Raw genomic sequence first — 26,165 nt, forward strand, 5'->3', positions numbered from 1 at the left:
ATATGACTTCTCTCCTCTATTTTGTATGGTGAGTTACATGGGTTGATTTAAAAATCTTTTTGTGTAAAATACACATGCAATTTTCCGTCTTAACCATTTTTAAGTGTATAGTTCAATGGCATTAAGTATATTCACATTTTTGTGCAATCGCTACCGCCCATCTTCAGACCTCTTCATCTTGCAAAACTGAAACTCCGTACTCATTAAACTGTAACTCCTCATTCTCCCCCTCCCTGCTCCTGACAAACCACTGTTCTACTTTGTCTCTATGAATTTGATTACTCTAGGTACCTCCTAAAAGTGAAATTGTACAGTATTTATCTTTCTGTAACTGACTTATTTCACTTAGCAAAATGTCTCCAAGGTTCATCCATGTTATAGCATGCATCAGAATATTTTTCCTTTTGTTTTTGGTTTCTTTTCTTTTTTTTTTTTAAGAAACAAGATCTTGCTCTGTTGCCCAGGCTGGAGTACAGTGGCATGATGATAGCTAACTGAAGCCTTGAACTCCTGAGCTCAAGCGATCCTCCTGCCTTAGCCTCCCAAGTAGCTAGGACTACAGGCACTCACCACCACACCTGGCTAAATCTTTTTTCACTGTTTTAGAGACAGAGTCTTGCCGTAATAGCCAAGCTGGGCTTGAACTCCTGGGCTCAAATGACCCTCCTGCCTCAGCCTCCCAAGTAGCTGGGATTACAGACACAAGCCACTACACCCAGCAGAATTTTCTTCCTTTGTAAGGTTGAATAATATTCCATTGTATACATAGACCACAACATAGATTGATTTTTTTGAATGTTAATCCAACTTTGCATTTCTGGAATGCACTTGATCATGATGTATTATCCTTTTTATATATTGCTGGATTCTGTTTGCTAATATTTTGTTAAGGAATTTTGTATCTTTTTTCATGAAGAATATGGTCTATAGTTTTCTTTATTTGTAATGCCTTTGTCTAGTTTCATTATCAGGGTAATGCTTGCCCCATTAAGTGAGTTGAGAAATGTTTTATTTTCCTCTGTTTTCCATATGTTTAATATTATGTCTTCCCTAAATGCTTGATAGAATTAACTGATGAATCCATGTAGGCCTGGAGTTTTCTTCATGGGAAGGTTTTTGACAACAAATTTACTTTTTTAAAAAAAGACATAAGCTCACTTAGATTTTTATTTCTTGTTGTATCAGTTATATGATTTATATCTTTCAAAGACATTTATTTCATTTTTGTATTCAAATTTATTGGCATAAAGTGGTTCATAATATTCTCTTCTTACCCTTTTAATGTCTGTAGACTCTGAATGATGTCTGCTCATTCATTCCTGATACTGGTAAATTATGTCTTCCCTCTTTTGTTTTCCCTTGATCTGTCTAGCTAGCGATTTCTCGATATTATTGATTTTCTTTTTGTAATCTGCTTTTGGTTTCAATGATTTTTCTCTATTTTTATGTGTTTTCTATTTCATTGATTTACACACATTATTTCCTTCTGTGTACCTTGGGTTTAATTTGCTTTTTCTAATTTCTTAAAATGGAAACTTACATACCTAATCTTTAAATCTTTTTTCTTTTCTTATATAAGCTTTTAAAAGCTATACATTTTCCTCTAAGCATAGTTTTAGCTGCATCCCACAAATTTTGATACATTCCTATTATCATTCAGCTCAAGACATTTTCCAATTTCCCTTGTGTTTCTTCTTTGACCCATGAGTTATTTAAAAGTATGTTGTTTAATTTCCAAATTTCTAGGGACATTTTCAGTTATATTTTTGTTATTTATTTTTAACTTCAGTTTTGGTCAAAAAACATTCTTTAGAATTTTGAGACTTGTTTTAAGACCCAGATTTTGGTCTATCTTGGTGAATGTGGCATGTGCACTTAAAATGGATGTATATTCTACTGTTTTGGGGTGTAGAATACATACGTCATTTAGGTCAATACTGATTTTCTGTCTACTTGTTCTATCAATTACTGAGAGAGGTGTCTTGACTATTTTTAGGAGCGTGCACGTTTAGGATTGTTATATCTTCTGGATGAATTCACCCTTCCAATATATATATTTTTAATCATTCTTAAGACCTGCCTTCTTATAAATAATGGGCTTTGTTTCCACTGAAGTTTTGCTCTTTCCCTGGATGAGGAGTTTCTCTGGCTGTCATGCCATGGGGGAAGAACAGGTAGGTAGGGCTCAGAGGAGCAGTGGTGGCAGTGGTTAGCACAGGGTCAAATTGACTTCTACTCTGATATACAATATAGAAGAGTTTGTGCAAGAATTTGAAAGATTGCCACAAGATTTCTCAGCCTTATTAAGGAGAGATGATAAATGTCGAGTCTGGTTTATGGTTCACTGAGGCCACCTTAAACCTGTGGAGGGCACCCTCTAAGAGTTTGCCCTGGCACAGGTTTTAACTCTCTTGAAAGCAGCAACAGGGATTTTGGAGCCACTGGCCATGCATGTGGAAAGCCTTTTTGTCATCTATTAGGGAGGATTGTCATCCTCCCGCACTCACCTTGCACATTCCCAGACACACATTCCAGGGCAGTCGGCTCCCAGTGTGATTGATTGATCATCACAGCCTTGCCTCGTGATGTTGCTGACCTAAACACCTCGGTCCCTCAGAGGCTGATCCATTTCTCCTCCTTCAAAATCTCCAAATGTATGCATGAAAGCCTTTTTTTTTTTTTAAGGTATGAAAGCAAAGATTTATTTAGAATGGAAAAAAAACCCCACAATTTATAGGGAGAAGCAAAACCCTTTTGAAACTAAGCTGTTTAATTACCTGCCTTACTATAAGAGAGAATTTCCAAACTCATTCATTTGCAAGCCACCTATAGGATTTTTGCTATAACCTTTGTCAGCTGTTCTATTATTTATATAATATTTTCCTTTAAATAAACTCATTTTTAAAGCTTAGCCTCTCTGGTACCATGTCTGAGCAGTGATACAGATGAAATCATAGGTTTGTTTGCTAGTTATATTAGACATTGTTCTATGTACATATAGGTTGAAATGAAAAATGTTCATACATCACCTAAAAATCACTTCACATACCACTTGGTGGATATTCATATCACATTTTAGAAACTGTTAGACTGAGGAAAATGTGAATTTGACAGTGAACTTGGAAAAGCAAACTAGTACTTGGCAGTGGTCTGAGAAGGAATACTTAGTGCCTGAAATTTGTAGGTGCCAGGACACTTTAAGAAGAAAAGGGAAGTAAGAGAGGCAGCAGAAAGGCAGACTGGGGTGCCTGCTTCACAGCGAGGCAGATCCTTTCATTATGATTCTGTTACTCTGTTTAAATGACATCAGTTTTGAAACTAGCCAAATCCACAGTTAAAATACTCCAGGAAAAATGTATTAAATGTTGTTCAATTAAGTAAGCAGAGTGTATGTAAAGTCTTATTTTGTTACCAATCTAGAATACTCATTATCACTATTACCCTCATTTAGTTTAAATATTCAGTTTACCATGTTTCTTAACCTAGCATGTGGAATTACAGGGCTGGTTTTAATGTCATGTGTTTTATTTGGGAAGAACCTTTTATTGTTCTGGGAAGAGATTTGACCAAGGTGACTATTTCCAGATTGAGGAGACTTTAATAAAGGTACTATCTCCCAAGGTGTGGGCAGGGTGTAGGTAAACCGGAAGGGACCAGGGCAGTACCCCAGGCTAGCACCAGTGTGTGGAACTGTTCCCCTCCTTCCCACAGGGCTAGAGGAAGGCATGGTTGTTGGAACCCAGAGTGAGAGAGAGAGCTGTGTGGAGAAGGATCCCAACAGAGCTGTACAGACGGTTCCTGGGGACTTTGCTGGCAGAATGAATACCCTAGGCTCACTCTCCTTCCACGTTCCACATCTACTGTCAGTGCCTCCCTTTGGCCAAACCCAGCCAGAAGCCAGAGGGCAAAGGAGCCGATTGCTGCAGTCCACACAGCTCAGCCTGTTGCGGCACAGAACAGTGCAGGGGAGGGGGTTGATCTGGAGGGGGTGATGTCTCTGGTCCTACCCCACCCAGTGCTCTTTATGTGAGGCAGTAGGGATGGGTGTGTGGAGAGACAGTGAACATAAAACTTAGCTGCTCCTGCTGTCCTGCAGCTGGTAACAAAGCCTGTGATGTTAGTAGTCATAGCCGACGTCTGCTTTCACCTGGTCTGTGTCCCCCTTATCCTCTGCTGCTGGGGACCCCTCCCGGATAGTGGGAGGAACCAAACCTTCATTGTTGTAGGATTGGAGTCCTTGGTGTTTGTCGTTGTTGAGTTGTCACAGCCAGTCCTCAGTGACCCTTGACATCATACTTCTCCTGCCTTCTGAACCCCTGGCCAGTGCCTAGTATTGGCCGTAACAAAGGTGGAAGCCAGAGGGCAGAAGGGCTTGTTGCTTGCTGTACTCTGGGGCAGCCAGCCCCCGGGGCGCAGTGCAGGACAGAGGGGAACAAATGCAAGATACCCAACACAGATCCTATTCTAGGAGCCAGATCTGTTTACTCCAGCCCACTTCCATACTGTTAATAATCATGTTTCAGGATGATGCCAAATGCAAACCATCCTCCTGCTCTCCTGTCGGCCTTCTTACAAAAATAGTGAAAAGAACTTTCTCTATTAATTGAAATGCACTAATGTGTTAAAAACAAGCAGGAAACTTTAAAGAACATCCCCTGCTTTTAATGCTCATTCTTCAAGCAGTTCAATGCTGTGATTGACTTATTGAGGCTTTGTATTCCTCTAGACTCGAACAAAAGGTCATAACCTTTTTATGCATAAAAAGGTAATATTTGCACACGTAAAAAGAGCAGCTAATATGATTTGTTTATTTTGTGCTAAGTGCTTTATGTGCTGTATTCTTTCCTTTCATTCTCATAACGAACATATGAAGAAGCTGTCATTGATATCCATATTGTACAGGTAAGAACACCAAAGCTTAAGAGGTTAAAATAACTTGTCCAATGAGAGCAAGAACTTAAGCATCCAGGTCCCCATGATTCCTGAGTCCACCCTCAGACTCTGTTATGCTGAATACAATTGTAAGGAGTCCACACGCAAGATTCATTTATCAGCTGTCTTCCGAGAGCCTGCTGTGTGCTGGATAGCATGCTGGGGGTGGACAGCAGGGAGCAAGATGGACTGTACTTTCCCCTCGTGGGGTTCTCACGTCTAGTGGGAAAGGTAAACATTAAAAACGTTAAACAGTCAGTGCTCCAGAAGTATGGGATAGACTGTGGTGTGGACTGTGAAAGGCAAGCGAAGGATGCCCTGAGTGAGGGCACTGGAACAGTTTTCATATGGGGGCCTTGGAGAAGGCTTCTCTACTGAAGGTTCTGTTCAGCAGAGCCCTGGAGGGGATGAATTTAGGAAGGAATAGTAGGGAAATGAGCCCCGAGGTAGGAAAGATCCCTGAAGCTCCAGCCAAGAAAATGCACCCAGGAACGTCTGGTTTTGTTTTGAGTTACTTTGATTTTTCATCATCTCGATCCTGCTGTATAACCTAGCGGCCCTGTGCTAATGCTATCAGGAAGGGGAGAGAAGGTGAACAACTTCACTGTGTCTGTACCGTCTGTTGGATGACATTTTCTAGTTTAGAATTTTTTACTTTTTGTAGAAGAAACAATCACAAAATAAGGTTCTATTTACTCTGGGACCTTCATTTCTCCTTGATTCGATCTGCTTAAATCAATCCAGGTCACCAAATGTTTATTGGTTGCGTGTTATGTGCAAAATTATTGTAAGAATTAGAGATAGGTGCCTCCGACTCTCCCCTCAAGGAGCTGATTGTCTGATAAGTGAAAATAAAACTTGAAATTACTGTCATACAAACAACATGTTTATCCCAGGAGGGGCTTTGTGTTTCTGACCATGAGTATGCACTTACTTTAATGTATCATTATGACTAGACCAAGTTTTGTGTTCAATGATTGGGATCATTCTCTTCAGCATTTCTCTTTGTGAAATCTGTGTACACTCTCAGGGACAATTAAAAAAAGTCAAATAGAAATGAAATCTTGTTCTACACGTATGTCGCAAACTCCGTTTCTGGAACCAGTCGCCACATTTGAGCATTGCCAAGAAGTGCCACGTATGTACAAGCCAGTCTGCACATGGGAACCAGTCCTCAGCTGTACCTGGGGGTGGAGAGGAGAGCAGTTGGAATTTGGGAAGGCATGCATCGTCTCCCCTTGCCAGCTCCCTGGTTGAATGTCAGAAGCCCAGGGGTTGCTTTCTCCTGGTGTGAATTGTGGCATCTAGTGTCATTTCACCAGATCTGACAGAGATGACTGATTTAATAACTGTTGTTAATTGGCGTTGCTGGAAAGCTCAACCTGACTGTTTTTGTTGTTTGAGGGTTTTTTTTTTCCCCCTCTCTTAAACATGTAAGGGCTTGAAGAGGAGGTAGATGTTGAGTGAAATTATAATTCTTTTCCAAGCTTAATACATTGCTTAAATGTTTTAGGGGGAACTGGGACCCACAAGATACATGAATACATTGTAGTATGATAACAGAAATTTAGAAATTAATAATAATAATTATACTAATACCTTTTAGTTATTAATATAAAATAAAATGCAAAGCAAGTATTCACTGTTTCACCCCTTCCTGTTACCTACCAACTTTGCACATTAATTGAAAATCACAAAAATCAAAAACCCAACAGGAGAACGTAAGGAAATTTAATGTGGTTGTCCTGTTTCTCTGGAGACAAGCCTTTTGTCTTAAAGGGGCTGTAAGCCCCATAAGGGCGGAGACCCCTTAATCATCACTGGACTCACTTAGATACTGAATGGATATTTACTGAATGACTGGGAAGAGAGAAAATCACCAATTGATTTCATTTTGTTACTATGCTGCTAAAAAATTTCTCAGTTGTTTTAGGAGAAGCCTGAGGAATGACAAAAATGAAATCTGCTTTTTCCGTGGAATCCGCACAGACCTAATAAAAGCACTGTGGTGTGTAACAAAGCCCTGGAATGGGGAATCCAGAGACGTGGATTCTGGGCTCAGCTCCACCACTCAGCTGTGCCATCTCGTTGGGCCAGTCACTTAACCTCCTTTTTTCTGTCCTTTATAAAACAAGAATTTGACATTTGCCCTGCTTACTTCCCAGAGGTGGTGAGATATTGAATGAGGTAAAGGATGCAGAAGTGCTTTGAAAATGGGAAAGCAATGCCTGCCCTCTCGGCCACTCTCCTCTAGCAGAAAGGCCAGGCTAGCGCCCCGGCTGTCCACTTCTCAGAGGAGGCCTGCTGTGGGCCAGCCGCTTCCCCTGCCTTCTGTCCTTAGCACGTAATATCGTTCCTTGAGCATAGTAATTGTTGAGGATTGTAGCCACTCAATGAATATTAATAGATATGTGTAAGAGGAATTCTATTTTATGCTGACATTTGCTGTGTGTTCTAGTTCATGGCATCCCTACCTATGAACTCACTGGGTTGCTTGACACCCTGTAACAGGAAACAGGCAGGTTTGTTTATACGTTTCAGTGTGTACTGAGTCCTTATGCGTTGCTTTCAACTTTTCGAAATGGAGGGATAGCTTTTGTTTGCTTGCCCAGGTGGTTTTCCTAAATTTATTCAGGTAATATAGTCACAAGGCTCAAAATTCATGAGGTGCTAAGGGAGAACAGACTCAAGCTCCCTCCCACTTACGCTGCCTGGCCACCATTGCACTCCCAGGAAGCAGCTTTTCCTAACCTTGCCAGCTCTGCCTGCGTAGGTGTTGAGTTTCAATAAAGAAATTTTGAGGTTTTTGAGTGCCTCTCAATTGGAAGAGAACACAGTAGATAGGGAGCCAGTTGTGTCAGAATGGGAAGGGAGTGTGGTAAGAGATGGTGTAGATGTCTAAGCAAGTGCACTTATTTCTGTCAGCATCACATCTAACCTTGCTTTTTGATGTTCAGTTTAGAAAGTACTTTTGATTTTCTTGAGCATATAACCAGAAATCTTTCCCAGCCATGAGACAGACATTTTACAAATCCAAGAAATGAGCAAATTTGGCCGAAGTTTCCGATCACTTTCTTCAGCCTCTTAAGATCGATAGCTGTAGTTTCAATCTCATTCTCACGAAGTAATTAAACAAGCCCCTGTCTGTTTCCACTCACTGTCAAAGGCTTCTCATTCACATCATTGTGGACAAGCGTGGAGGGAAATCTTAAATCATTTTCAGATCATGCAAATGAATCCCTTCTTGATATCTACTGGGCATTACCCTTTCCCAAAAAAGGTGGTTTATTAATATACGCATTCCTAACTTTTACATTTTATATGGGTGGAGAAAATGAACAGCATGTATTTTACACACTGTGTGGTGTAAATGCTATTTAAATCCAGCTTGAACTGCTAAGCATTGCATTAACATTGCTGGGATCACTGGCTGGGGGCCAGATTTGTTGTGTTGGGTTTTTTTTCTTTAGAGAAGGGGTCAGACTTCAGAGAACCAAGCCATCTGTCCAGTAAATTATTTTAAGGTTTTAATAACAAATAGTTTGCAATGTATTTGAATGTGCAGAGTAGAAAATTAATGTTTTGCAAAAGTGATATCTTTAGAAATGTCTTCCACATTCTGTTTTTGTTATCATTTTGGTATTGTAATCCCAATTTGGTAGCACACATCTTTGTACTAATGTTTTGCAGAATTAATTAGTTCATTAAAAGCAACATTTTAAAACTGGCACGTCAATAATGGTGCACTTCTTCAGAAGGCTTTTGCTTCTAAGAGGCATTGAGCTTTCACTAAAACAGATGCAGGGATTCTGTAGATGCATATTAAGCTGTAAGACTTTAAAGGATCTCTGCTGCTTTCTTTGAGGTTTGTTTTGTGGTAGCTGTTGTTAGTGACTTTTGATGGCTAATGGAATGAACTCTTCAACACCTCACATCTTCATCTGCTAAACAGAACTTTGCGTTTTAGTTGTTTCATAATGGCCTTACTTGGGTTGACGTGCCTTACTTTTAATGTACTGTCACTCAACCAGCAAATGTTTAAGGCATGCCTAGTGGGTGCCAGGCACTGTGGCAAGGTACTGGGATTCAGCATCAAAGAAGACAGTCGTATGATCACATGGAATCCTGTAGCGGAAATAGACATTAAACAAAATAATCACTTGAAAAATTGTTCAATGACACATAGGACAGGAGCAACAAAGAGAATTTAAAAGTACCATAAGAGGTAGAATGGGGTGCACTGACTGATGGGGGGGAGTGTCAGGGAAGGCTTCTCTGAGGAAGTATCATTTAAGCTGAAACTCAAAGACTTGAAGCATGATGAGGAATGACCTGGGCAAGGGGGTGGGAAAAGTTGTAAGAAGAATCTTCCAGACAGAGTGTGCACAGTGTGCAATGTAGGGTGAGCCTGCTCAGGGACATGGAATTAGAAGGCCAGATGCAGCTAAACTGTAGCTAGACTGAATGATCTCCTCGGCCCTCCTAGGACGTGAGACTTCAGTTCACCACCAAGCTGTGCTTTAACAGTGATGCAGAAAGCAGAGAGCTCTTTCCTTATGCAAGCAAGGAGCTTCTGTAAAGTGTGGGTGATGTGGCTTTGGAAGACAAAGGTGGTTACCCACAATCAGATGACCTCTAAGGTCATGGAAGGAGGTGCTTGACTTTATTGGAAGGATTAGTTAACAGTGAGAAGCAATTGTTTAAAAACAAACACAAAAGAAGTGTTGGCAAGAATGAGGAGAAAAGGGAACCCTTGCACAATGTTAGTGGGAATGTAAATTAATGCAGTCATTATGGAAGGGGAGGTTCATCAAAAAATTAAAAATAGAACTACCATATAATCTAGCAATCCAACTACTGGGTATATATCCATAGGAAATGAAATCGGTAAGTCAAAGAGGTATCTGCACTCCCATGTTTATTGCAGCACTATACATAATAGCCAAGATGTGGAATCAACCTGAGTGTCCATCGGTGGATGAATGGATAGAGAAAATGGATGTGGCATATATACACAATGAAAACCATTGAGCCTTAAAAAAGAAGGGAATCCTGTCATTTGCAACAACATGGATGGACCCGGAGGACGTTATGTTAAGTGAAATAAGCCAAGACACAAATACTGCACAATCTCACTAATATATGCAATCTAAAAAACTTGAATAATGTAGAGTAGAAGGGTGGTTACCAAGGGCTGGGGGGTAGGTGGGAGGGTACAAAAATGTTGGTCAAAGGATACAGTATTTTAGTTAGATAGGAATAAGTTTAAAAGATCTATTGTAAAATGTGTGACTGTAGTTAATAACAGTGTTTTCTCTAAAATTGCTATGAGTGTTCTCACCACAAAAAAGAAGGTAAGTCCATGAGGTAATACATGTGTTAATTAGCTTGACTTAGCAATTCCACAATATGTGCATATTTCAAAACCTGTTGTACATGGTAAATATATATAATCTTTGTCAGTTAAAAAATAAAAACTAACCTAGAGCTTCATCACGGAAGCATGATTTAAAGATTATCAGAACTATTAGATCCATTGTACCCCTTGTACCATTTCAGTTATGTTCGCTTCTAGGCTGCAACAAATGTATATACTTTTTTCCTAAGATGAAAATAGCTTTATTGAAAAATAAAATTTACCAATTAGAAAGGAACAAAAAGAAAACAAGAGACCTTGGTTCTAGAACAGGTCTAGACCAAGGAGACCAAGGATTCTTAACTTGTCCACGAATGGACTTTGAAGTCCTATGAACTGCAGAAAATTGTATGTAAAACGTGCAGCCATGTGTTTTAATTTTCAGTACCTCAAGGGATCTGTAACCCAAGAAAGATTGAAAACCACTGATGAAAGAAATTGGGAAACCCAATAGTCTTTTATCTGTTTGCAAAAAGCCTTCTTTAGGTTTTGGAGGAAATATTTGTGTCATTCCACAAGGCCAAATGAAGTCGGGCAATTGGGTAGAGATACTGCAAGTGGATCTGAAACAACCTGACCATCAACCTGTAGTACCAGAGGCTGCCTTGTGAGGTGGTGTCACAGAGTATTTATGCAGACCACCTGTACTGTCAAAGTCCTAGTTTGACAGGACATTGGCTGAGAGGACCCCTGAGGTCCTGGTGTTCTTTAATTCTCTGATTAAGGCCATTTAAAGGAGCAGGTTGAGCTACTTGAAGAAAATCAGAAGAGAATAAGGTTTATAGGGCTCCAGAAACTCATGTTAGAAATTTGAGAATGGTGTGATTGTTTCTGATGCAGTAGAGATATGGAGGTAGTTGAGACTGAAGCTCAATCCTAAAGGAAGCCATTAGAAACTTCAGGAAGAATCAGTTGGGTTGCACTGGAAAAACAAGTGAGTTGGAAACCACTGAAAGCCTGACTGTAACTAGGGAGCAGGATAGGAAAACAGGATTCTCTGGTTGCTTAAAACTTAATTTTCTGCTTGAAAATACTATAGTTATGAATCATACCTTGAATTAAACCTGTAATTTCTAGAAGTTTATATTTCTAGCAGGGTTCTTGGACCATCAAGGCAGCTCATCGACCAAGTGCTTCAAGGAGGAGAACTAAGCAGCTCTCCATTTTCGAAAGGCTTCTGTAATGTAAATAGGAACAGCAGTCTTTCCAAGTTATTACCCTGTTAACAGGTTGACAGATATGTGCAAATTGTGACTCACTGCTCAATTTGGCACTAAATTAATGTCTTTCCGCGCCACGTCTGCTCAAGTGTAAACTAGTCACCACTGCTGTGTTACTGCTTGTTTGCCTATATTCCAAAGGTAAAAATTAAAGTAATTTGATTCCGCTGCAGAACAGAGTGTAGCATATGGTGGAAGTGTGGGAGGAGAGCAGGCTGTTCCTACCTGTCCTTAGCCCTGCTCTCAGAGTGGGGCGCTGCGAGTGTTGCAGAGCTCTGTGCAGACACTAGCCCTGCCCGCCGGCTTGGGAGGCAGCATTTTGAGAAGTACTGCCAAAGACCGTCTCCCCCCCACCCTTGACAAAAAGAGAGTGTCGTTTTTGTCTCCCGATTTTTAATTTGAGCTTCCAGGCTTTCCTTATTTCTGTCAAGTCACTAGTGTTTGATTGTGTTTCAAAGGTTGGGTCTATTTGAAAATGAAGTGTTTTGATTTGGCTTCTAGAATTTAGACATTGTTTTTTCCAGCTAAAGATGCAGCTGACTTTCTCTCAGTTTTTCTTTTTGGCAAATACATAATGTCACCTGTAAAAAAGAAATTTGCATCTCCTTTGTGTTATGCATGTGAATGAAAAACAGTCTCCTTAAAGTTTGTTCTTGCTTAATAAAATCTTTAAATTGAGTTTGCTGAGCTTTATCTGAGGTCATGCATTGGGGAAGAAACAACAACAAAAAACCACCCCAGATCTCTCTACTTTGCTATGCCAACTGCAGATATTTTTCCTAGGAACTATGTTTCTTCTGCTGTTACAAGTAAAAATCACATAAATAAGGGAATCCAGAAATGGCAAAGAGCATTTGTTGTTTGCCCATTTAGAATTCTACCCCTTACTAAAATTAGCAAGGAAATTCAGGTAATTGGTGTGGAATTCTAGCATTCTACACACTGAGCTTGGTTTCTGGCTTTTTGTGTGACCTGGGATAAGCATTTAACCTACCCATTCCTTTATTTTCCTAGCCTACTAAAAAGACTAGTTTTCAAGAACATATTTTGAAGACTTCAAGGTGAAAGGTACAAGGGAGAGCAAATTATGATGTTACCTTTGTACTGCAGTTCTGCATATTCATTTGCTTTCTCCTGTCCAGAGCTATGATGGCTATTGATTGAGGATCAGTTCAGAAGACATTGCTTACCCCCTCCCCATTAGCATGTACTTAACAGTGACCTCCAGTCACTGCTAAGGACATGTGGATTTTTGCTCCCTGCTGAGTCAGAAGAAACTGGTTTTAAACCACACATACAAATTTAGAAAAGAAGTATATAAACGTAGACATGTTTCCAGTGACCTGGTGTAAACTTTTGGCATGAAGTTTTTGTCATGTGTCTTTTGCCATTTCCAGAAACATCAGTAGTGATGAAAAATGAGTTAATTTCCTCCTTTCTTCACTTTTTCACCTCTTTTGTAGCATTTAAGCTTAGATCCAAGATTGTGTGTCATGAAGCTGTAAATCTAGAAGGAATCTCAGGAGATGATGTGTGGTCAGTCTGTTTCTTAGCCATCTAGGAAAGATTGTTTTCTAAACCATTAAAAAAAATTCAACAAAATGGGGTCTTGCCTTTAAGAAATGCCTCTTGTTCTTTCTGAGCAAGTTTGCCTTTTGGTGCCATATCCTCATGGTATGGTCCTTTTGAGAGATGGAGATGCCGTTTGGTACTGAGTTCATAAAAGCTGTTTGTGTACTTGAAGAATGTATGAAAGTCTCCCTTGGGCCTTCTTATCCCCAGGAGCAAATACCCTTCATCACACCTACACCTCTTCTCACGCATCTCTGCCATGTCTTCTCGCTGTCGTCATTATACACCACTGGGTCTTCTATAGTGTTTCTCCTTCCTTCTTCAACTCAGAAGTTCAAAACTCTCTATAACATTCTCTAAGGACAACCTGATAGATTTACCAGTAGGATCACTTTCTGACTTTCATAGCTGATGTGTTGATGTTCACTTTTTACCAAATGGCATTATGTTGTCTGCTGTTTCTCATGAGCCCCAGAAGTTCAAACCAAAATCTTTTCCTGTTGTGAATAGAGAACTAATCTTCCTCTTCCCCCAAGAGAGTATACCTTTTATATGTCCCTGACATAATGGACATGTAATTTAATTCGTCATAGCCAATGGATATGAAATCCAATGCAGAATCTTTTAATAGATAGTTCTGCATCTCAGCTATTATACATCTCTCTTGTGTCCAGTGTGATTGGATGGTGAGCACAAATACTTGTATGATTTTATTCTCAGAGGACCTATGCCAGACCCAGCTCTGTTTTGCATGGGCTGATGTCTTCACAGTGAGCCTCCATTGCAGAGAAGAATTCATCCCTATAGAGAGCATTTTTGCAAAATAGGCTCTCTATTTTGAGAACTACCAATGTAGATGTGTAGAACTACCAATAAGAGCGCTTATAATTTTTGAGTCCTTTATATGTGCCAGACCCCATACTAAGTGCTTAATGTCAATGATCTTGATTATTATTAAACCTCGAGAGACATAGGTTTGATTTGGTCTAGAAGAACAGAGGACCCCCTTTTGGTGGGATATCTCCAAGGAAAAAATGGAGCTGATAGCTTACCTGATAAGTTTGTAGTAAGAGAAGTTTTAGAGTCAGGTAGAGAGTTTAGGAATAAAACTGTAATAGGTACATAGAAAACTAATCAAAGGAAAATCAAGGCAAAGCAGAAATCCAGGAAAGTAGAAAGCTGTATAAGTAAAAGTACTCATGAGCCACTATGTGGCTCAGCTATTAAAAATATATGCAGAGATTTTATAATATAAACAGAATACTGACTTAAGCAAAAATTGTGATATGATTTGAGTAAGAGTCCAACCAGGAAAACAGGAATGATGTCAGGTATTTAAAACAGAAGGAATTTAATCCAGGGAATTGGTTATTCAGGTGACTAAAATGAGAAGCCAAACAGAAGTCAGTGAGACAGCCCAGAGGTGAGGACCTGCAGCCAGCCCCGGACTGGAAGGATGAGGGAGGAGGCTGTGTTGTTAGAGCCAGTGGCCAGAAGGGTGACAGGGCTCAATTCTGACCTCCGACAGAAGAAAGTTAATAGATCATGCCTTGAAATGAGAAATAAAAACACATGATTTAGAAATACGGAGTAAATACCAAAAGAAATCACCAAAAAAATGTTGGCTCTAGGAAGGTAAGGGGAGGAACGGGGGAATAGTGTTTTTTGTAGAAAGCCTTATAATCCTGTTTGCCTTCTTAAAAATGTATCATAATGATAAAAACTTAAATTTAAAAGCGAAGTCTTTAGTATACTGTAAATTTTTAGTTCTTTGATTGAGGCTCTAGTTCATATATGTGTATTTTTTCCCCACTTAGATATGTTGATGATGTGATCAGCCGCATTGACAGGATGTTTCCTGAAATGTCCATCCACTTATCCAGACCCAATGGAACATCAGCAATGCTCCTGGTAAGATCTGCTTGACTTATGTGTAGGGACGTGTGGGACAAAAATTGACTTCAAAATTAACTCTCTACTCCTGTGTTGTGGAATCTATAGAATGGAGATTAAATCCCAGTTCTATGGTAAATAATATATTTTCTTTACTGGCATTCTGTAGGTTAAAAATTCTGTACCCTGAAACCTTGCTATTGAACAAACCCATGTAAGAGTTCACCAGAAAAGAAAGATACTATAAGACCATTTCACCTTAAGTCAGTTCATGGTGCAGACATCCCATTGTTTTGGTGAATCCGTTTTGTATTTGCCCAAAGAGGTACATGAGGCAATAGTGATGCTCAACTATTGGATCCTGCTAAAGAGAACACTCTCTTAAAACAGAACCCAGTTCTGTGGAAATTGTTTACAAAATCCACTATGTGTTTGAAGAAAGTGTTCTGAGGCCTCCTTACCTAGAACTTCTGATTTTGTTGATTTAGATTTTGTTTTGCTCTGAAAAAAATTAGTCTCATAATTTTACCATTGATGTTTGTATTTGCATGAATTCACCAAAGATAGGTGTGTTTTGGAAATACAGTGGGATAGAAGTCCTACATATTATTAGTTCAAAAGACAGAGAGACCTCAACGATAAGAAGCCTTTCTAATGGCCTGTATGATAATATGCACTTGAGGAACATTTCCCTGAACACAGATTTTGAGGAACCACCACCTTTTATAGAAAGCAAAGTTTATTGAATAAGAGGGATGGTTTGATGGGTATCTGGAAGGTAAAGTTTGGGACTGAGTATTTTTTACATCTAGTCAGTTGCTGCTGCTTTGGGACCTAGTTAGTGTGACCTCCTCATATTTTAGCATTTTACTTGTGTAAAAGCTTATAAATAGCCAGTCACCCAGGATGAGTTACTATTCACCCAAGCCATTCATCTTAAGAGAACAGGCTTATTCTGAGTGTATATGTGTTTTTCTCTTAAGAAAAGATGTGGGCTTGTTAAATGTATGATATTTCATTTGTGGGGGAAAAATTAGTGAAGTTCATCTGGGTAACATGCCACTTTTTTAAAAAAAAATTCTTTTAGTTAAAATTTAAAGCATATCAGATAGTACAGTGGTTTTTAATAGAAAAGGAAAATAATTTTCTTCATATAAAATATATCTCCAAAACATGAAATATTTTATGCCTCAGTTAAATGTACGAATTGTCTAGATTTTTAAGATCTTCCAGTCCAGCAGCCAAAACATAAATCCTGTTTTGAGCATACTTGACAGGGACCAAAGAGTTAATGAAGATAAAAATGAAAGCGTCCTCAGTGAAATAGGTTTGTTCAAATTGTTTCTGGGTCATTGAGCTTCCATCTCCTGATGAAGGTAGGAATTTGGCATTGAAGGGAATGAGTGCAGTGGACAAGATTCTAGGCAAACCCGCCTAAGATGGTAGAGTTACTTCCGCCCTACAAAGCAGGCTTTTGTTTCACAATGACTCGTCAGCCTCATCTGCTTTCTCATGGCGCTTCTGTCCTAGTAGACTGATGAGAGAGTTTAGGGGCTCAGTTCAAGGCAAGAATCCCATTTTACATACACCATTTTTTTTAAACCCCCACCCCGCCCTGTAAGCAGCTAATTCAAATATGCGTCTAGGTGGCTGGTTGGTACCTTTCTGTAGTGGCACAGGACTTCGCAGAAGGAGGTGCGTATTCGTAGGAATAGTAGTGGCTGATCTGGTTCAGAATCAGATTGCCAGTGGGGTAATCGTACTTTTAACATAATTACGCTATTTGGCTTTTACTGTTAAAAGATGATGTTTTATTAGATGGCAAGCCTCCAGGCCATTTGCTGCCACCACACTCATCTTCTCTGATGTTGAAGAGAATTCTCACCTGAGAGGGGGAGCAGGACCAATAACAGCTGCCACTTCCACCTTTGCTAGTCACCTGTTCCCTAGACTTCGGTGGAAAAGGTTTGTGGCCTAGACTGCAGGCAAGAGTTGAAAGTGTTTTTTGGAGATTAATTTGGAATAAATTGTTTTAGTCTGTAATGCAGTATATTCTGGAACGATTTGGGAGATGAGTGAGACTGATGGGGAAAGACCAGTTGGGAGGCTATTGAAGCAGGACACACTTGAGCAGTCTCTGCTAACATCTCTTTTTACCTCTGTTGGCCAAACCTGAACTGTGCCTGTGCTTTATTTTTTTCCCCCTCCAAGGAATTATGCAGAGTGAAGTGTCTGTGCTTTTGAAATAAAATGGCATTTCCTCCAGCTAAGCTTCTTGAATGCAGTCAACAGAAGCCTGCTCTGATTAACTTAATCAAGGAAAGGGTTGTTTTGGTTTTGCTATTTGATGACACTGAGTGCTCACAGACTCGGAGATTGAGCTGACCTGACAGGAGGAACAAAACCCAGGCTAGCAGGCTGGAGTGCCCGTGGCTAACACCTGTAATCCCAGCACTTTGGAAGGCTAAAGCAGGAGGATCACTTGAGGCCAGGAGTTCAAGACCCAGCCTGGGCAACATAGACCCCATCTCTTAAAAAAAAAAAAAAACAAAGGGGGGGCCAGGTGTGGTAGCTCACGCCTGTAATCCTAGCACTCTGGGAGGCCGGGGCGGGTGGATCGCTCGAGGTCAGGAGTTCGAGACCAGCCGGAGCAAGAGTGAGACCCCGTCTCTACTAAAAATAGAAAGAAATTATCTGGCCAACTAAAAATATATATAGAAAAAATTAGCCTGGCATGGTGATGCATGTCTGTAGTCCCAGCTCCTCGGGAGGCTGAGGCAGTAGGATCGCTTAAGCCCAGGAGTTTGAGGTTGCTGTGAGCTAGGCTGACGCCACGGCACTCACTCTAGCCCGGGCAACAGAGTGAGACTCTGTTGCAAAAAAAAAAAAAGGGTAGCTCCAGGCATGTCAGGAGCAATATCAGGACAATGTCCTTTTGGGACCCTGTGGCCCAAATGATTCCATGTCAACTGCCTTCCACCCCTATATCACACAACCTGGGAGGAATATTCCTACTGGCCTAGCCTGAGGTTGATTCTCACCCTGTGGTTTAGGGGGAAGTCAGGCCTTCCCCACTCGCATGGAAGTGGAAGGGTAGTAATTCCCCAGAGGAAGCACCAATCTGCATGGTACAGTGACTATCAGAGTGCACAGAGCCTCATGACTTACACAGTGCTCATCTCATTTGATCCAGTGGCTCTCGAAATAGGGAGCACCAACGGTGTTCATTTGACAAGTAGAAACCTGAGGCAGTTGCTCCTCTGCCTTGTGCAGCTGGGACACCCACCCCATTACCCCCCAGCCACCAGGATGCTGTCCTCATATCTCTGAGGGATAGCTTGTGCTAGTGGCAAGTAAGATTTGGACTACCAGGCACCAGGCTGATAATTTTTTACTATGTAATTTGATATACACAAAAGAATATATGTGCTATCTATGTAAATTACAAAGCATAGATAAACCCACGAGCTCAGCACTCAATTTGAGAAGCAGAACGTAACCAACGTATGCCCCTTCCCAATCCCTGCCTCTCCACCTGCAATCATCTCCACCCCGAGAGTCACCCCTTCTCCTTTTTTAAATGCAGCGTGTCACATGTGCCAGTATTCTTAAATGATGCATCATCGAGTTTTGAACTTTATGAAGATAGCATACTATGTGTACTGTTTCTGAGGTGTATCTCTATTGGTGGTTGTATCTGCAGTTTGATCATCTTCGTTGTCATCTATTGTCCCTTCTGTGACTATCCACACTTTTTCTTTCTCTTTTCAACTCATGTTGGGGTTGTTTCCAGTTTTGCTTTTTCAATAATGTTGGTCTGAGCATTCTCACACATACATCAGGATGAATTTTTAAGCCTCGGCTCAAGCCATGGAGCCAGTGCAAGCACCTGTCTGAGGAAGGAGGGGAGTGTTGGGATCAGCGGGAGTAGATGGCTTTTTCCTCAGTCACCTGAGTTATGAAACAATGATGTGGTGCCCACACAGTGTGCAGAGGGTCCCACAAGTGGCTCCTATTAAATGGCCTTGGTTCTGCATTCCAGAAATTTTGTTGCTGTTCTAAATCTCTTCTGCTTTTGGTATAGAGGGGTTTTTGGATTGTTTGTGCATATGCATGGGGAAAACAGCATAAAGTCATTGGACTCCAAGGCAGTTTGTGGACAAAAGGCAGGTTTTGGTATTCCAGTTTTCAGCGAGGAATCACTGCCAAGAAGCAGTAGAGTTGTACAATGCTCTGTAGTTGGGAGCCCCAGTCCCTCATCAACAGTTCCTTTCACAGTATAAAAGGAGAGAAAGGAGAGAGGGACTACCAGATGGATACTTTTTGAGGCTTCTATTTTAGATGGTTGAAGTCAGTTTGGCTCATCTAAAGCCAAACCAAGCTTTTTGTTGTTGGCCTGGAAGCACCAGGGCTTCAGGACGCATGAGAAACTTAGGAGCTGTCACCATCTGTCCTGGGACTGTTTGACTTGGAAGCACATGCTTGAATCCTCTTAACAATTGTGAATCCACAGATAGTGCTCGCTTAGGAGATGAGCTGGGGTGAGAGGAGGAAAGAAGGGAGGACAAACAGGTGCTCAGTATTTGCTGAATGAATACATGAATGGCAGAAATAAAAGCATCTGTGACTTTCATGTGTGTCAGTTTCTCAGTATTGGCTGGCATGGGGATCTGCTCTGGCGACTCAGGGGAGAAGGAATAAGGCACTTGTACTAATTTGATTCTGAAACTGACATGACAGTTACTGGCTTAACTTCTGGTGGTCTTTGTGAGCTTTAGGTAGGACTGTAACCTATACATTAGGAATCCTACCTAAAGTGAAATCTAACCATTCAGCCTCTTACTAATCTTTAAATACATTGTGTCTCTCTGCTCTGTTTGGGGGCTATTTTGGTGATGTATAAGTTAATAACTCATAATATAAGTCCTACTTCCTTTCTTTGAAGAGATGAGCTCAGTCATCCAAAAATAAATCTATCTATGTTGATATTTAGTTTTAGTTAATCTACCAGCTAACATCCCATTATTAATTTCTTCAAACAGTCAAAATATTGTAAGCGCTTAACTGAGTCAGAGGCTGAAACAAGCTGCTGGCTTCTCTCAGCATTTAAAATATTAATCTATAATTTTTGACTAATCCACTGGGTATAAAAATGTAAGAATAGAAGAAAAAGATGCTCAACCATGATATTTTATAAATATCTAAATATATTTATATTTTATAAATAAATATACCTTGATATTTTATAAATTCTTATTTAGAAGTTATTTGATTTACAAAAGATAAAACTCATCAGTCTTTCTAAATCCACATTTTAAGTAACCTTTAATTTCCTTAACATATTCATGCCTTGCTTTTGAATGACACATCTTTTTTTCAAACAGACACTGTCTCATTTTACTGAGTTCTTTGAGATAGGAAAGACTGTTGAAGAACTAAACTGCTTAATTATTTTGGGCCTTGATATATCCACTGGGTTTAGTAGTTCTCAGACCTGGGTAGGCCTAACAATCACCAGTGTGGTTCGTGGAAAATGCATATTCCTGGTAGATAGCACAGGAATTTCAGTTCAGTGGGGTAGAGCCCAAGAGTGCTACCTTGTCTGCTGTTGCATATCACAGGTGCCCCAACTGAGTCTCAGGTGATCTGTGGAGCACATTTTGCAAAGAATGTTAAACCCACTGTCCCCTTGGAGTTCCAGTGAAGGCTGACCTTTTTGGCAAATTCCAGCTCTGATGTCAAACTGGTTTATGAGACAGGCTGCTAAGGCATTCATATTTGCACTGAGCACCCACAGAGAAGGGCCTAGTTTTGAGCACCATTCAGCGTGCACCACGAGAAGTCCCTGCACTCACGGAGCCTGCATGTAGTGTGGAAAACGGACAAGAGACCAGGAAATTATTGCCTAATGTGATGTCAGATGGTGATGAGGCTAAGGAGATGGAAGCAGGGTACAGGGCAGGAGAGTGGCAGAGGGTATGGTGGGGCCAGGGTAGCCCTTTGGGAGGCAAGACCTGCATGAAGTGAAGCATGGTGGGGGCCCATCTGCAGGGCAGGGTCCAGAAGAGGCCACAGCAGGTAGGGAGGAGTCTCACCACAGAGCAGCGTGCATCTTCAGGGAAAACCAGGGAGGCCAGGACGGCCGGAGCACAGGGAGGAGACACCACCACCCAGGCAGGTATAGACCAGACTCTAGGCCTCATGGGCACGGGGTAGGGCTCCGTGTTTTGTGAAGTTTTTTGTAATCTTAACTTCAGATGTACAGATTGGGATAAATAGTAATCCTTGATTGGTGACATTCTGTCATCACTGATCCAGGCATGACCCTTTCATATTTTATGTATTTATTAATATAGTGAACATTGATGACATTACCACTCAGCATAAGAGCTGGAACATTATCTACAACCTGTGTCTATACCCTCTCCCGTCCTCCCCACAGGGAATGATTATCCCTCCCTTTGTCATTCTCTTTACTTGCCCCACCAGAGTCTTGCTCTCTGTCGCCCAGGCTAGAGCTCACTACCATCCTTCTCACTCAGCCTCCCAAGCAGCTGGGACAACGAGCACATGCTGCCACGCTGAGCTAATTTTTCTATTTTTCATAGAAAGGGTGTCTCGCTATGTTGCTCAGGCTGGTCTTGAACTCCTGGCCTCAAGCAATCCTCCCGCCTTGGCCTCTCAAAGTGCTAGGATTACAGGTGTAAGCCACTCTTTCCTTTTTTTTTTTTTTTTTGAGAGTGGTGCTTTATCACATATATGAGTATTCCTAAATATATTCCTTAATTTTTCCTGTTTTTTAATTTATTTTGAAGGCATTAGATATTGTCTTCAAGGACTTAATTTTTCACTTAATTTTTTTTATTACATTTCATTCAAATTTTGGGGTTAGCTATAGCTTTTTGATAATATGAAATATTTAATTATCTGAATATATTCTAATTTAGTTATCCATTTTTCTATCAATGGTCACTTGTTTTGTTTCTGGGTTTTTATTTTTGTATTATAAACAATCCTGCTCAGAACGTCCTTGTTCGAGTTCCTTGGTACCCATGGGTTAAAGTATTTCTTAGATCTACTCCTAGGCGTGGAATTGCTTGCTTTAGGGGAGTGATTCTTAAGTGAGTGGGATTTTTGTCTTCCAAAGGGACATTTGGCAATGCCTAGAGACATTTTTAATTGTGACAACTTGGGGAGGGTTGCTGTTAGCATCTAATGGGTAAGGATAAGAACACAAATATAGACCTAAATAAAAAGCAAGCAAAGAAAACATCCTCTAGAGAAGGAAACACTGAAAACATAATACACATAACCATAAAATTATGTGACCAAGTTGAGACCATACATATCAGTTATATCAATAAATGTGAATTAATTCAATACACTTATTAAAATGCTTTTTAAAAGGTGATGTTCATGTGGAAAAAGCAGTATGCCTAAAAGGATAGGGAAACACCTAAAAAGAAAAGCTGCCAGGGGAACTAGCCCTGTCAGGCATTAATACATACTCTGAAGCCTCTATAATTGGAACAGTGATCCTGGCTCATAAGTAGACAGACAGACTAGTAGGATAAAATGGACTAGAAATAGACCCAAGTACATACGGAAATTTAATATATGATAGAGTTAGCATCTCAAGTCAATAGGACCTCAGTCATAAAAAGGAAAAATCTTTTGTATAGCCAAAAACATTATTAGAAAATCAAAAGACAGCCAACAAAATGGGAAAAAATATTTGCAACATATATTACAGATAGGGCTAATATCCCTAAAATCTTTTTTTTTTTTTTTTTTTTTTTTTTTTTTTGAGACAAGGTCTTGTTCTGTCACCCTGGCTAGAATGCAGTGGCGTCATTGTAGCTCACTTCAACCTCAAACTCCTGGGCTCAAGTGATTCTCCTGCCTGAGCCTCCCAAGTAGCTGGGACTACAGGCACGTGCCACCATGCCCAGCTAATTTTTTTCCTATTTTTTATAGAGACGGGGGTCTTGTTCTTACTCAGGCTGGTCTCGAACTCCTGACCTTAAGCAGTCCTCCCACCTCGGCCTCCCAGAGTGCTAGGATTACAGACATGAGCCACTACGCCTGTCCCCTAAAATCATTTTTGAAATCTTAAAAATAAAAGGAAAAAGACCAAAAATGGGATAGAAAATGAGGGGAAGAAACAGACAATTCACCAAATGATATATATGGTACTGAAACAGATGAAAAGATGTGCAACCTTACCCTTGATTGGGGAAATGCAAATTAAAACTGCACTAAGGTACCATTTCTCACCTACCAGATTGGCAAAAATTTAAAAATATAACAACACATTCTGTTGGTGAGTCTGTGAGGAAACACCCTGTCATACATTGCTAATGGGAATGCAAATTGGTACAGCTGTTTTGATGGACTTTGGCGATGTCTAAGAAAACTATGTGTATGTTTATCTTTTAACCCAGTGGTACTTCTAGGAATTTACCCTGACGATGCTCCTCCAACAGTATGAAAATACATATGCACCTTTATTAATTGCAGTTTGTTTGTACTTGTAAAATATTGGAAATAACATAAATGCCTGTGTGACTGGATAAATTATGGTGCAGCTGCACAATTGGGCATACCGCTTTTTTTGCATCTTTAAAAAAGAATGAGAAAGACCTCTATGACTCATATGAAGTGATTTCCAAAATAGATTGTTAAAAGAAAAAAGCAAAATGCAAGAATATCCTTAATATGCTTTCTTTTTTTAAATAAGAAAGGAGATACAAAATATCTATTACCTATTCATTTGTGGGGGAAAACACAGGAAAGATAAGCCTGAAGCAGAGAAATTGGTTTCGGAGGTGGGGTGTGGTGGGTAGGTGGGAAAGGCAGGTCCGTGGTGAGGGTGGGGGACCGGAGATGGAAGGCCAGCGTGTGCTGGCGAGGGGTGACTCCGGGTATACCTGTTAGTGTCATTCTGACTTTTAGAACTATGTTAATGTTTCATGTACTCAAAAAGTAAATAAAATTGACATGGGTCTTTTTAGAAAAAAGAAGAAGAATGCAAACGAAAATAAACCTAACTGTATTTCAGAGGAATAATGTGACCACGCCATGTGGGAGGGAGAGGGGTAGAGAACTAACCCTTGTAACCTTTGAACATGCCATATTTGACCCTAAGCACTTAGGCTAAGGACTATAATAACTGTGGACTAATATTAAATTCTAATTGGTTGACTGAGTTTTCACAGTAATGTGGGTTAATGATTCTGAAATTACTTTATGTGTATTCTAGGATTGAGCAAATATGGAAATAAATTGTGGATAATGGGAGCCAGGTTTCTTCCCTTTGGAGAGGGAAATTATAAATATGGAAAAGACAGTGCTAAAATAAACCCTTGGTGTTGAATTGCAATTGGAAGTATCAGTATGAATTAATTGTTTTTAATATGTGTATAGAAACAGATATAGGTGTGTGTCTGTATACACACACTTGCACATGTGTCCCAGTTCTGTCTGCTGAGGTCTGGACGCAATGAGATACCAAGAACAATGAGCACATCTTACCATCTACATCTTAGTTTCTAAATGTCATTCTCACTAACAGGAACTCCTTGGAGAAGTGGCTGATTCCAGAACTGGGGCAGGGAAAATACAAAATGAGCCTGGATCATCTTCCTGTGTCAGAAAGTAAGGAAGTGCCCAAAGAATGATGGGAATGTGTCAAAGGACACAGAAGCCAGTTTGAATGGGCTCCCACTGGCCAAATCCAGAGCCATGGAGCACCAGAATAAATAATGATAGTAATGGATTATAACCCACAGAGTACAATAATAATCCATAAGTCCATACTAATTTAAACAAATGAGTAAAGAATTGGGCAGTATCAGTATAACATAACAGTAGCTTTGGGAAAGCTATTCCTTACAGTAGAATGTGAAATAGTAAATGTAGAAGAAATTAGAAAATTAGGCAACCACCATAATAATAATTGTTTCAAGAATCATCAGTAGATGCTAAAATTTATGGGGAAAAGTCTGATGATGGACTGTGTGTACATGTGAGAGAGAGTGCAAGTGTGAGCACACAGCCACAAGCAGGTGCAGTGTAATGCTAACAGGGCACCTAGGTGAAAGGTGTGCAGGAATTCGTACTGTTGTTGGAACCTAAGTCTGAAATTGTTTCAAATTATTTCAAAATAAGAAGTTATCACTTGTAAGCATGCATATTTAGATAATACACATTAGGTGAAGGATTTGTGTGATCCAGGATCTGACCAATGTGCCCACCTCCCTCACTGCCACCACCTGGGTCCAAGCTGTTAGCTCTTGCCAGATCATTGCAACAGCCTCCTGTCTGGCCTCCGTGCTTCCACCCTGCTTCTCATCCGTTCTCCACATGCAGCCAGAGTCTTTTAAAAACAGAGTCAAGTCACATATCTTCTCTCCTCAGAACCTACAGTGGCTCCCCATTTCCCTCTAGGAAAAGCCCATGACCTTATGGGAGCTCCTCATCTGCCCCTTTGACTCCACCCACACACCCCAGACCCACTCTGCCTTGAGGCTTTGCCCTGAGCTGGCCCCTGGCCCCTGGCCCCCTTGTTCTGGTCCTCGGGGTTTGCTTCTCTGTCCCTACCTAGTGAGAACTACCCTGACCACCATGTACAACTACCTCCACTCCTTTTCTCCTTGACAGCCTTTATTTTCCTTAAATTGTACTTATCACTTTCTAGTATGGTATATGATTTCCTTATCTGTTAGGCTTGTTGCTTTTTGTCTGTTTCCTCTAGGAAGACTGTAAGTTCCACAAGGGAAAGGTCTTTGTTTTGTTCATTGCTGTGTCCCAAGCCCCTAGAACAGTGCCTTGCACATACTGGGTGTTCAGTAATTGTCTGTTGATTAAGTATTGATTCATATTCATGCATATATGTATAAAGAAACCAAAATTAAAATTTTTTTTTAAATACTGAGATGAGCTATTAGGGAATGATATATTATTAAGTGAGCCTGGAATACAGAGTGTGCAATTCTGGTTTTGAGGGAAATAGATATATACCTATTGGTAAGTGCTTTTGTAAACAGTCTGGAAGGGGCTGAGCACAGTGGCTCATGCCTGTAATCTTAGCACTCTGGGAGGTCAAGGTGGGAGGATTGCTTGAGGCTAGG

At 40.4% G+C, this 26,165-nt stretch overlaps 1 protein-coding gene across 2 annotated transcripts in view; it reads left to right on the forward strand.

The window, feature by feature from the left end:
- Positions 1–26,165, forward strand: part of MED27 (mediator complex subunit 27) — a 195,851-nt gene that overhangs the window by 116,526 nt on the left and 53,160 nt on the right. The window contains exon 4 of one of the 2 annotated variants that reach the window (XM_045563699.1): positions 14,958–15,051. In XM_045563699.1, the coding sequence (XP_045419655.1) occupies positions 14,958–15,051 (94 nt within the window). Of the gene's footprint in view, positions 1–14,957; positions 15,052–26,165 lie in introns of those variants that run through there. The other variant, XM_045563701.1, reaches the window with a different exon arrangement.

The sequence above is a fragment of the Lemur catta genome, chromosome 10 (genome assembly GCF_020740605.2).
Source record: "Lemur catta isolate mLemCat1 chromosome 10, mLemCat1.pri, whole genome shotgun sequence".
NCBI classification, from domain to species: Eukaryota; Metazoa; Chordata; class Mammalia; order Primates; family Lemuridae; genus Lemur; species Lemur catta.